General features: G+C 42.4%; 1 protein-coding gene across 2 annotated transcripts in view; it reads left to right on the top strand.

Moving 5' to 3' along the window:
• NECAB2 (N-terminal EF-hand calcium binding protein 2) overlaps window positions 1-13,696 on the top strand; it is a 110,060-nt gene that overhangs the window by 83,733 nt on the left and 12,631 nt on the right. For both annotated transcript variants that reach the window (XM_075837563.1, XM_075837562.1), the window contains exons 6-8: window positions 6,269-6,405; window positions 10,748-10,857; window positions 11,473-11,552. In XM_075837563.1, coding sequence (XP_075693678.1) covers window positions 6,269-6,405; window positions 10,748-10,857; window positions 11,473-11,552 — 327 coding nt within the window. The remainder of the gene's footprint in view (window positions 1-6,268; window positions 6,406-10,747; window positions 10,858-11,472; window positions 11,553-13,696) is intronic.

The raw sequence follows: 13,696 nt of genomic DNA, 5'->3' as shown, positions 1-13,696 counted from the left end.
TTGTATTGGGGAGATCAGAACTCTTATATTGAAGATGCAGGTTGGTGTTGTCCATGCCTAATGATAAGCGTTTCATGACTGGCTCCATTTCAAATTCCATTCTGTTTTGGAATTTAAAGACATGGGGAAAGTTGACAACGTTTGTGCGGCAATTTTCAATGTTGCAAATGGCACAAGGCAGAGTGGTTACCGCGGCCCGACAGATTTACTATAATTTGTCAGAAACTGGTGTAAATGGTAGTAGAAATCTGTGGCAGCACCTGGCTGACGTAGATTTCATTATTATTCATCACAGGCAGCCGAAGAGGTGACTAATTTATTAAGAGGCGTGTTTCTTAATAAATTTCTCACATTTTACTCTAGATGGCTTTTTATTAAGAGTGGCACAGTCTTAATACATCTCCCGCACAATAAAACAAAATGTAGATGCAGTTCGGACTTACTATCAATATCCCATAAAAAAGAATAATTGGTTAGTATGAGAGAAATCCCAGTCAGTGTATGTGCCCAGTGACTGAAATCGTATGGTGATTGGTAAAATGCACCTGCTGCCTGCACAAAGCGCTAACTACTACTCTCATCAGGATTCAGGCCAAGGGTATCCAAATTTTAACTCCCAATCTAGTGTACGACCAGCATGAGTGGCACTCGAAGGACATTATGTCAGGCGTATTACAGAGTGTAAAACTCGTATTACGCTCCAAAACACACTTGACATAGGCCTACACACAACTTTGTGTATATTTCAATTGGAAATACTGTGATGTAGTTAATATGAAACGTATTGTTACGCCTCCTAAAAATATGCTTTGAAAAAAAGTGATATCCCTTGAAGCATTTTACAAGCCGGCTTTTCCCATTGACACATTGAAAAACGCTTAAAAAAAAGCCCTGAAAATATTCTTCGAGAATATCTCCAAAAACGCCCAGATTCAGAAGCTGTTTTCTCCTTAGATCAATCTCGTATTTTTCAGCCTGAACATATTCAGGCTAATAATGATAGATATTTTTCCCAAAGGGTAGTGCGTCGTCAGAAAATTACCTGTTTTTTATATTGAAACTTTTTTTTTTTTTAAACATTTCTTGTGGTTATTGTCCATTTCACCATCTACTGTCCAGTAAAAGAAAACCGAAACCCGGTTTCCAAGTGTGAACCCGGTTGAAAGACTGCAATTGAGGTACCATAATAACAGCAGTTTTAGCTCTAGCGTACTCCTCCATCTCCTTTTTTTTTTTTTTTTTTTAGAAGAATACAGTTTATAATATTCTTGTATTGTTAAATGGGGCATGTGCCACAATGGCTCTCCAGTCCACCACGGTTGGTCGTCTTCTTTTCTTTATAACAGAATAAAGCGATGAGGGATAGGGGAGCCACGGTGGTGGTAGAGGTCACATTTATTAATGCAAGTATATGTGAAACTTTTTGTTTTATATTACAACCATTCGTTAATCTTGGAAAACCTTTTTATAGGTAAAAAAATGTGGTAAACCATGTGCCCCTTTAAAGGGGGTTTTCCCAGGGTAGGTGATAATTATGTTCTCGACTGCAGTGAGCAGAACATTGGATGGAGTGGTGGTCCAGCGTGCGCTCTGCCGCTCCATTCAAAGTATGAGAATGAAGGAATGAAACGCTGTCTCTGCTGTTTCCAACTCCTCACTGTGGGGAAGCAGTAAGAAGATCTGGGGGTTTCGGAACTCCCGTTCTCGGTAGGGGTTTCAGCCGTGAGGCCCCAAGCAATCAGAAACTTCTCACCTATCCTGTGGATAGGTAATAATTGTCCATTTTTGTCACAACCCCTTTAACCAGAAACGGCGCCATTCAGCTATAAGGTTTGTCCTGGCACCTTGTTGTGAAGCTGTTCCTTTTGATTGCTGTCTTTTTTTTTTATTTGCAGGTTTAAAGGCTAAGGACCGCTATTGTGGCTTTTTGATTTTTTTTATAACATGTATGTATTTTAGCATGAAAATTATTTTGTAATAGACTTTTATTTAAAATGTTGCTCCGTTTCACTTATGCAGCTTCTATGTATCACTGTACATAGAAGCTGCAGAACGCCGTTATCAGCTGAATCCATCAGTGAACTGGTCTAACTACTCGACTGACAATGGCTCCTGTGTGCGCCTGAGCTAAGCCTAAGACTTTATTCACACGACCGTGTGCCAAAGCGGCCGTGAAAAACAGACGTTTTTCATGGCTGATTTTCACCCATGCAGGACCAGTTTTCACGGATCCCTCGTAGACTTGTCTATCGAGGGATCTGGGAAAACGTGCAAAAATAGGATATGTCCTATTTTTTCCAGGGCTGTTCACACAGTCTGTAAAAAAAAAATTAAAAAAGTCATGTGAATAGCCCCATAGACATGCATTGATTTTAATGCAGCCACGTGACGGCCGGTTATCCCTGTTTGAACAGTTATTTTGTCGAGAAAAATGACGGACACCCTGACATGAAACTATTAAAGTCATTGGGTTGAAATGGGTTCCAGTGGCCGCAGTTGGTTTCCATCATGCGTTCTTTTGTTGTTCTGCTGCTGTGACGGGGTAAAACAACAGATGCAGATGTGAACAGAGCCTAATGCTGATCACAGCCTCTGCATGCTGCCGTACAGGCTCCAATGGCTGCGATTTGTCCAGAGATGTTCCCTCCATAGAATCCATGCTTCCAGATACCTCAATAATTAGACAATTATGAGCCTAAAAAAAGCAAAATCTGAATTTCCAATTAGGAGCTTCACCTTAATAATGGAAAACTGCGTGAACAAAGCGGACACAGAGACATTGAAGCAGAATTTCATCTTTAGATTTATTACGGGTGCATAAAACAAGGCGTAGGCGTGCGGATTTACCAGCAATGCCACCAACACTTTAATATTTTATCACTGTGGGAGGTTTTTTAGTTTTAAAATGATTTATGTGCTTGAGTTTCCTGCTATAACCGCAGTGAGTTCCCAAGAAATATTGTTTGGAACTGGAATATGGTGCAAAAATGTACATAAAAAATGATTCTAAAACATAGGCTCACCTTTGGTAAACCTACAAGAATACATGACGGTATTGCATAAACAGCTTTACCCTGATCTGTTCGAATCGGAATCCATCCCTTTACCTTTTTTAACAAGTTCTGCAATGTAATGGCAAGAAAACGGTCAGAATATAGATCTGCAGAGTACTGGCTGTTTTTACAGTAGTGTGTAACACGTTCACAGACTATAGGCTGCTGTAAGGGAATATTCAGACATTGAGGTGCGGTTAAAATGCATTAAAGAAAATCGCATGCGTTCTTACCGTGATTTAATGAGGTTTTTTTTTTTTGTGATTGCAAACTCAAAAACGCATCAAATTGCTGTAAAACACAGGCTTGGTTTATTTATTTTTTTAATGTGGGTTTAATTGCACCACAACCACAACCCCTGAATTACGCCCTAATGCCCGTTGCACATGACCGAGTGGCACCCGTTTTCACGGACCCATTTACTTTAGCGGGTGAATCCGGTCTCCGGCATGTCCTATCTTTCCGCGGATCACGGATTGGACTTGCCAGGACACACGGTCGTGTGCATTAGGAATAAATCTGTGACTGTGGGGTATGACTGGGACATTTTAATATTCCCTACAGGCCTCAATGCAAATGATCAAAATGTTCCCACTGTTACAGGAAGTTCCGAAACGAACACATTAGTTGGGGGGGGGGGGGGGGAATACTATTCATGCAATTCCATATGCATAGTTAGAGGTTGCATGCGATTTATAAAAAAAAAAAGTATGTTTTGGGTTTTTTCATTCCCAGAAAGAGTGCCACTTTTGTCCTTAGGCTATGCCAGGTACTGCAGCTCAGCCCCATTAAGCTGCAATGCCAGCCACGGCCATGAACAAGAGTGGCGCCGTTTCGGAGACCCTTTTTTTTCTACTCTTATACAACCCCTTTACATTTTTTTTAACCAATGGAACAGGTATTATTGGTCATATTGACCAAACTGTAGGGCCAGCTTTAACTTTTTAAATAGGAATAACACAAAAAATAAAAAGGTTTCTCAAAGTTTATCCCGTTCAGTCGGCTGTGAATACTACAGGAGCTGAAACCTTTATATTTGCCTGATTCTTCTACTTTCGTGCTCTATACTGACAGTATAAAGTCCGTAAAATATCCTGTCTCTGCAATATATTGTCATGCAGAATAAAGGAACAAAAGAATCCGGTTTTGGCAGCTATCGGCGAGCAGACTGCGGCGAGCAGAGTTCAGATGGGTGTTTGTTTTACGCGGATGATTAGTGAGGAGACCGGTTTGTTTTATCCAGATAACGAGCACAGCAATTTTTACTTCTTAATTATAAATTGGAAGCGGTGAATTTCTCTCTCGCCCGCTGTGATAACCCTTTCTCTGCCTGAACTGACAAACATACAGATTTGAACACTTTCCAGTAAAGCTGCAGATTCCGGCGGCACATTTCGGGTGCCACTAGTGCGTCTGTGACACTTCGCTCCATTGACATCGCTGCTCTCCGAGTTGCCTGTCATTCTAGAACTTGCGAAGCGTTTGCTGCTGAAAGGGTTAATTGGAGAAAGTCGTATAAATCTTTCCTGCGTTCTCTCATTAGTGGTTGAAAACTGTTGTTTTTTTTATCTCTGCTAAATTGCCTCTCGTTCCTTTTTAAATATGATTTTTAATGTATTTTTGTCTTAAATTAATCTCGAGAGATCCAGACAAGGGCACCTATAATAATGAGGAATTAATGCGATTCTTTTTTTAGGCTTTACGCTGCCGTCTGTAGTGGAAATTACAGTTACTTATGCAGAAACTAATAAAAATAATATGTATTTAACTCTATGTAGACTATATCCCTAACCTAGTTATGATTGTAGTACTGCACCCTGCATTGGGGATTTGCTTAAATAGCAATTCCCTAATGTAGTGTTCCCCATTTTAGTTTTGATATTTGTCCAATAATAACCTGCAATGCCTTGGGCTAAACTCCCCGCATTTGACTTGCAGACAATTTAGCAGGCTATAAACTGAATATTTTTTTTACAATAAGTCACACCTCTATACCCGCCCAATCCCTGTCCACACACAACCAGTTCCCTTTGTGCCCACACATAGTAGTAATGCCCTAATTTGGGTACCAAACCGTAATAGTGCTCATTTGTGCCCGACATACCTTCATATTCCCCTCTTTGTATGGCACACTGTAATAGTGTCCCCATTAGTGCCTTCCAAACAGTATCACACCCCTTAGTGCCCCCACACAGTATCGTCCCCATTGTGCCCCCACACAGTATCACATTCCCATAGTGCTCCCACACAGTATCATGCTCCTGCAGTGCCCCCACAGTATTACATCCCAATAGTGCCCCCCAAAGTATACTGCCCTATAGTGCCCCCAACAGTATCATTCCCCTGTAATGTCCCCACACCATATCACATTCCAATAGTGCCCTCCCACACAGTATCGTGCCCCCCACACGATATCACATCCCAATAGTGCCCCCATAGTGCCCTTTAACACAGTATTGTGCCCCCACACAGTATGATGTCCTTATATATAATATAAATACTCACCTAGCCCCATTCCAATGAAAAATGTAGGAGATCCCTTAGTAGGTCTCCTCCGGTCTGTGCTGTGTGTGGCTCGGCGCAGGCAGATGCGATGACGTCACTGCATCACAGCTGCCTGCGCAAAGCCACTCACGGCATCATAGGGTGAATGGTGGCGCATGGAGCTTTTACCTCCCTGCTCCACCATTGTATTCAACTGTGTTTGCATCCTGAGGACGCAAATACAGGTAAACCAGGGACATGCCCTAGGCCTCTCCGGACGCTCTCGCTGGATCTTGGACGGTGGGGAGGCATGCTGATGAGTTTGTAGGGCAACTTCAGGAAAGTATTTCCAATAATATCGGTAACCCTTGTAATGTACTCCTTGTTTTAACATTGGAGCCCCCATTTACACCCATGCTGATCTGATGGTGAAGATGCAGCATTTGATGCCATGTCCCCTATAAACTGGATGTGGGCAGCCGCTCCGAGGGTATCTGGCTCTTCACCATTAGATCATTGTGAATGACATTGGGCAAACAGGCAAGGAGAGGCTACAGTGTTAAGGTACATTGGGGTTTGTTCACCCTAATGAACATACCGTAAAACAACCAATGTCTGTGCACAGGGAATTCAGCCCCCGCCAGTGAAGCAGAGTTTCAGGATGTAGATGTCGATATTCTGCGTTGCGTGCTGATCGCTGGTATATTCACGCTGCTGACTTGTCTCCACAGGTGTATGAGAAGGGTACCAACGTTGACCAGTTTGTAACGCGGTTTCTGCTTAAGGAGTCAGCCAATCAGATCCAGTCGCTACTCAGCTCTGTGGAGAGCGCCGTAGACGCCATAGATGAGCAAACTAATCCGATCAGGTGTGTTATCTGGAATGTTACTGATGGTTTTTGTTAACTTGCATTTCAAAGTTCAGTGAAGCAACACAAAATGTGTGTAATATTGCATAAATCGCAATTCCCTAATAAAGTCCTGCTGCTAAAAATTACATCAATCTGACAGTAGGTTTTCTTTCCAAAAAGGCTCACATTGGCATTTTTTTACCCGGTTCCATTGGCACACCAGTGGTTTTCACAGCGACCACCATACATGTACGTCAGTGGGCGGGACGTTGTTAGGAACTGAAACATTGACACTGGTGTGAACAGGTCCAAAGCCTAAGGGGGGATTCACACGAACGTGTATTCGGTCCGTGCGGGCCGCGTGGTTTTCACGCGCCACGCACAGACCAATACAAGTCTATGGGGCAGTACAGACAGTCCGTGCTTTTTGCGCAGCGTTTGTCAGCTGCGCAAAAAGCGCGACATGTTCAATATCTCCGCGTATTTCGCGCATCACGCACCCATTGAAGTCAATGGGTGCGTGAAAACCACGCAGGTCGCACGGAAGCACTTCCGTGCGAACCGACTGAAACAGCGCACCAGCTGTCAAAAGGATGAATGTAAACAGAAAAGCACCATGTGCTTTTCTGTTTCCAAACATCCAAATGGAGTGTCTTTGAGATGAGCGAACCCGGACAATCGAACCGAACTTCACCGGGTTCGGCCGAACTCGTTTTGGCCGAACCCGGCAAAAAAAATTCCGGTACGCGACGTCAGGAGATAGTCACTGTCCAGGGTGCTGAAAGAGTTAAACTGTTTCAGCACCATGGACAGTGACTACCGATCCCAATAAACATGAACCTGTAAAAAAAAACGAAGTTCTGACTTACCGATAACTCCCGGCTTCTTCCTCCAGTCTGACCTCCCGGGATGACAATTCAGTCCAAGTGACAGCTCCAGCCAAGCACAGGCTGCAGCGGTCACATGGACTGCCGCGTCATCCAGGGAGGTGGGGCCCGATGTCAAGAGGCGCGTCACCAAGGACGCGTCACCAAGGCAACGGCCGGGAAGTTCTTGGTAAGTACGAACTTTCTTTTTTTTTTTTACAGGTTTCTCGATATTGTGTTCGGCATTCACTGTCGAGGGTGCTGAAGGAGTTACTGCCGATCAGTTAGCTCTTTCAGCACCTTGGACAGTGACGGGCGTCGACTAGCCTCATCTCTATGATGGCGGCTGCGCGAAAATCACGCACGGATGACACACGCAGCTGTCAAATGGTTTTTGCGCGCGCAAAACGCCGCGTTGTTTGCGCGCGCAAAAACGCAACGTTCGTCTGAATCTGCCCTTACAGTGCATTTCAATGGAAGAGTCACTGGTTTGTACTGTACTGAGTTTAGTGTACAGCAGGGGTCGGCAACCTTCTGTGTTGTGAAACTACAATACCCAGCATACCCTTAACAGCCATTAGCTGGAATAATAAAGCCTTTGGCTGTTGGGGCATGCTGGGGGTTGTAGTTTCACAATAGCGGGAGTGACTAAGGTTGCTGACCCCTGGTGTGTAGCATAATAAACGGTTCTCAAACCCCATCCATGTAGCGGGAAAACTCAAGGAGTCTACAATTTTGACTTGTCCAATGGCATTATAATTCTGTGACCGGTCAGCTCCCCTGATATGTCTGCTAAAGTAAATATTTCCCCATTAAATAACAATTCTGGATAATTTTTTCTTAGAATGTAGAGTTATGTAGTTCCTCTGTGGTTCCTCATGGAAATATATGTATAAATTGACAACTGGGTGTTACCATTCCCCTTGTTGATAGGGTGTGTCTCTACACAGTAGTTTGAATTGTCTGTCCTGATTGGACAGTGTCGATCTGTGTAGGGACACACCCCATTGACAAGGACAATAGTAATACCAATTTTTTAATTTTCAGTCACACATTTCTGGGATGAATAACAGAGGAACCATACAACCCAGAGTTATAAGAAAAGAAGCCCCAGAATTGTTTATATCATGGGGAATGCTAGTATTTACTGAAACAGACCTGTCAGGAGAGCGCCCAATGCTCATCAGCCTCTAGAAAAGATGGTTGATATAGACCGCTGGATGGTGACCGTAGAAGTCGGAATCCGCTAAATCAGCCATGAAAATGAATTGTCGGGCCCTTAGGCTATGTTCACATCTGCATTAGGGCTCCGTTCCATCGGAGCTTTCCGTCATAACGGGACCCTGACTGACACAAACTGAAACCATAGGTTTCCGTTTTCATCACCATTGACACCGGATCCGTCACCATTGAAATCAGTTTGTCTCCGTTGTGCAAGGGTTTCCGTCGTTTTGATGATATGAATGCCGTAGTCAACTTGAAATCAGTTGTGATGGAAACGGAAACCGTTGGTTTCAGTTTGTGTCTGTCAAAGCTCCGTTCCGACGGAACGGAGCCCTGACGCAGATGTGAACGAAGCCTTACTCAGCCATTGCCAAGGACTGTTAGGCGTCCACTGCAATATCTATACACTAATAATATAAAACATATGTAATATAAACATGGCAGTGATCACAGGTTCTGGTGTAGTCAAAGGCAAGATGTTGACATATACCAGGCCCCGGCGAGGCACAGAGACGTTCAGGGAGGGAGAAGATATTAGATCGTTCTAACACTGCTGAAACCGAGGCACATGGAGGCAAACACGAGGCGTCAGGAACAATGATTAGCGCTTTGTGAGAGGAACAAAGATAAGAAAAGTACCTGAGATGTGGCGGTTCACAGGACCAGAGTTTGATGTTGGTCTGGGTCATGAGTCTCCATAGAGATGACAATCGCTCAGTGTAACCATGGAAACTGTTAGAGCGTAACAGCAGAGAGATATTAAGAATGCCACTTCTATTCAGGACAGAAACGCTCTTAGGAGGATCGCCATGAATAGCGCGCATCAGCATGTAAGTCTTTGGCCTCCTTTTTTTTTTTTTGTTCCCTGGTTCTGGGACATATCCTGGGGTTGGACGTTCGGGTCTAAATCTTGCTAAACTACAAGTGGTTTAGATCAGTGGTGGCCAGTGTGAAAATTGTAAATAGCCTCCCATGTGTCCCTTTAAGGCTATGTACACCTTTTGAAATCCTCTTCTTCTTCTTCTTTTTTTTTTCAATTATAAAAATGTGTATCAGTGTGTTTTTTGCAACTTTCTAAATACTTTTTATTAAAAATTATTTTTAAAATCCAGTTGCTTTGTATCCTGCATACAGATCTGTATCTAGTGCTAAAACCTGAATTTTGGAACTATATCCCCAGTTTTACAGCGGTTCCCTAATATACCCAATAATAAAAATACTCAAAATTGAAGCTCACAATGATTAACCGTTTTCTCTGTATACACAAGAGACCTGTCAATCATGCTCAGCGGGGCGGGGGGAAGCTGATGTAGAGCCACCCACTGGACACTTCTCCCCATCCCCAGCATGTAAAACAGTCGGTGTTAAAACTATGAACGTTCTACTGTGTAATATTTTGTGAAGGTAATGATGTCGATACATTTTGGCAAATGTTAAATTGTTTTTCAAAGTACAATGTTGTATTGAAATGTTATTATGTAAAATTGGAAAAAGGCAAATAAAAATGAAAGTTTAAAAAAAAACTATTTTCTCTCTGAAATACTGCGGCGCTTTAGATTAAAACATAGTTTGATAGGCTCAGGGCTCCCGTCACTAAATCATGCTGCCCGCGGTTATCGGAATTTGGCTGACCGGTTCCCTTTTTAAGTGTTTACTGTTAAGAACGGCGTAGTATGATTTTGCGGTTAGTACATTATAGTAAATCAGGAAAGTTTTCAGACCTATATTAGACAGGGGTTAATGTACATTACGGATTAATAAGCTGCTACCTATAAATTACACTCTAGCGGTTTTCCATACACTATGTGAATCATATGATCCACTGATACAGCACCCATCTTTCTGGCACAGCCAGTGACCCAGACAAATGGTCGTCTCACATTCTCTGCTACAAACCTGGAGTGACACATTTTCTTAGAATCTTGTAGCAGTCGCTTCTCAGTAGACACAGATATCTGTAGCGGGCGTGCGGGGACAGCATGGGGAGCGCTCCATGCCAGGCGCAGCCTCATTTGCTGACAAATTGCTGGGGTTTTTGTGCTCAGTGGGACATTTAACTACTGTCACTAATTACAGACACGTTATTTCAGAGCTGCTTTTGCCGTGATCCATCTTTGTCACCACGGAGAGAGTGTAACGTTCTCCTCTATATGAACGAAGGAGAAAACTGGATATTTCAGCAGTGGGAGCGAGATACTTTATATAAATCTGGATTTAGTTGGGTTTCTAGAACTGATTTCATGTTCCATTTATTATTCTTTCTTCTTCAGACACTGCTATAAGGGACCAGGAATGACCGACGGGTGGCATGAAGATCCCCTACCTACTTACCCTTCAACTAGGAGTTCCACTAAGGAACTGAGGAAGAGCATCAAAAGCAGTGAGCAGACTATATTATACATATATGAAGACGTACTGGTGCTTCATATTCCCCTTTAACCAGTGGTTGGGTGTGGGGCAATGCTGGAACGGAAGAATGGGGACGGTTGTCCTACATCTACTTATGTTTTTGCAGATGAGCTCCATGATCTCCTAAATATTTGGGAATCTTGGTGCCCTGGGGGTCTATGACAAGTTTTACTAATAGCGATGGGACCACTTATCCGTAACGCCTGCGCTACGGACGGATAATTCTCTATAGACCTAGTCCATGTATCCTGGCTATATGGCTAAACCGCATCAAAATAAACACCCACTACCCTCACCAGTTGCAATCCATTTAACATTGCCAAGCGTTCGCACTGGTTGACCGGGGTCAACTGCGGTCAAACCTAAATGTTTGCACGTTTTGAGTGGTGTTGTTGCATTACGATGAGACCTTTGTCCTAAGGAATGGATATGTAGCAGCAGTCGTGTTTGTAATAATGTGTGTTATTTCCCCTGATACCACTGCCTGTAATCCCGTCATACAATTCTAAGCTCTTTATGTGCCCTGAATCTGATGATCAGTCACTACCGCGGTTCTCCGTTAATCCTGTGTTTTCTGTGTATTCAGGCTGCTCAGATGTGAAAGAGGAAGGTCTAGAGGCGCAGATTAACCGACTGGCCGAGCTGATCGGGAGACTGGAAAATAAGGTGATTCATTGCACTCTGGATGTGAGCGCAGCGCGGGGATGTAGCTGTGGCCGGCACTATGGCTTATGTGGGTTTTGTAGGTGCTATAAACCTTTGTGACATGTCACAAAGTAGCAAAGTCATTGTCCTGAGAATTTGTCTTGTGCACTGGGATAACAAATCTGGATAACTGCACTATGAAGCCAACAACTTGTTACTTTCATCCTTGCCCATTGCTAGTAAAAGTATCAACATGTATCTGGTTATAATCCATCTCTGCTTATCGCCGATGCCAGCTGGCAGCCCTCCTGTCACCCCTCCTGACATGTCTGTGTTAGAAAATAATTGCATTCCCTACTAAAAAAATAATTCTGGAGCCTCTTTTCCTTGTATTCTATGTTGTGCTGTTCCTCTGTTACTCCTCCTCTAAATCTATAAGGAAATTGACAACTCTGTGTTACCTGTAGGGGGTGTGTCCCTACACAGACTGACCATGTCCAATCAGTGCTGACAGAGTGAGACTGTGTAGGGACACACCCATTTGACAATGGGAATGGTAATACCCAGTTGTCAATTTATTAATTTCTAGGAGGAATAACAGAGGAATGGCACAATGCAGAGTTCTAAGAAAATATGTTTCCGAATTTTTATTTCAAGGGGAATACAAGTATTTACTAAAATAAACCTGTCAGGAGAAGATAATGGGTCCTCTTTAAATGGGTTTCTTGACGTTTGATAAAGTGTTCTCGATCTTCATAAGCGGTGACCCGCTTGTCCATGGACTGTCCAGTATTGCAGCTCAACTCCATTAAAGTGAAAAAAAAACAAAAAACTTTTATTTTATTGTCTACACTGACTTCTGAGGGTCCAAATGAATTGGACACCTAAAGCACAATATATATTTTCCCAATATATGGACACCACCCCAACCCCAATTTGTGACAAGGATATTCTGGTCCTTTAATTGTCAGTGATCTAATTCAAGGACACTAGAGTGAACCTCTCCCCAACCTGAAGTGGCTGATAAAAGGCAGCAATAGATGTCTGATCAGCAAATTTCAGGGTTTCATAACACAGACCGTCAGTTTATGCAACCATTAGATGAATGGAACAGGTAATTGCTAGTTTGCGTTTTACAACCTTTGATATGAGTTTTACACTTAACCGCTTATTGAATTGAAGCCGATACTTGAACATTGTAGGAGCGCTGAATGTCCATAATCTTTATTATTCTAGATGGCGGGTGAGTTCTACGTGGTATTTAGATAAAAGGCTTAGTCGGCACTCTGTGGTGTGAGCTGGTTAATAGTAGCAGTAGTGTATGGTGCTCATTATTTCCTTATTTTAAAAAAAATGTTTTAATCCCTTAAGAACACAGCGTATTTAGATCTTAAGTACACAGCCCAGTTTTTCAAATCAGATGTGTCACTTTGTGGTAATAACTTTGGATTTATTTTACCTATCCAATCGATTCTGAGATTGTTGGCGTTTTTTTGTGACACATTGTACTTTTTTAGTGATACATTTTTTTTACGTTTTATTATTTTTTAAAAATCAAAAATGTGGAAAAATTATTAATGTTCAACATTTGAATTTCTCTTCTTTTAAGACCTAGTCATACAACACAAAATAGTTAATAATTAACATTTGACATATGTCTTCTTTGTCGGCATCCTTTTTTTTTTAACATCCTTTGTTTTCTTTTAGGACAGTAGAAGGCTTATAACTTTAGCAGCAAAACATTTTTCCCAAAACGTACTTTTTTGGGGACCACTTCAGCTCTGAAGTGACTTTAAAGGGCCTATATAATAGAAACCCCCATAAATGACCCTTTTTTAGAAACTGCAGCCCTCACATTTTTCAAAACTGTATTTACGAACAGTTTTGCAGAGTCCACAGGAAATGGAGGTGGAATTTCAAAATTGTATTTTTTACAGATTCTCCATTATTATTAAAAAAAAAAATCCTTTAACACAGCAAGGGTTAACCGCAAAACAAACCTCTATTTATTGCCCTAATTCTGCAATTTGTAGAAATATCCCAAATATGGCCCTAGTGCGCCACTCGCCACAAACAGTCACAATTACAGAGTACTATGGAAACCCCCATAAAGTGACCCCATTTTGTAAACTATACCCCCTCAAGGAATTTTATCTAGGGGTGTA

This window comes from Rhinoderma darwinii, chromosome 9, assembly GCF_050947455.1.
Source record: "Rhinoderma darwinii isolate aRhiDar2 chromosome 9, aRhiDar2.hap1, whole genome shotgun sequence".
Classification (NCBI taxonomy): domain Eukaryota; kingdom Metazoa; phylum Chordata; class Amphibia; order Anura; family Rhinodermatidae; genus Rhinoderma; species Rhinoderma darwinii.
The sequence above is the reverse complement of the archived record's forward strand: the minus strand, read 5'-3'. Positions and strand labels throughout refer to the sequence as shown.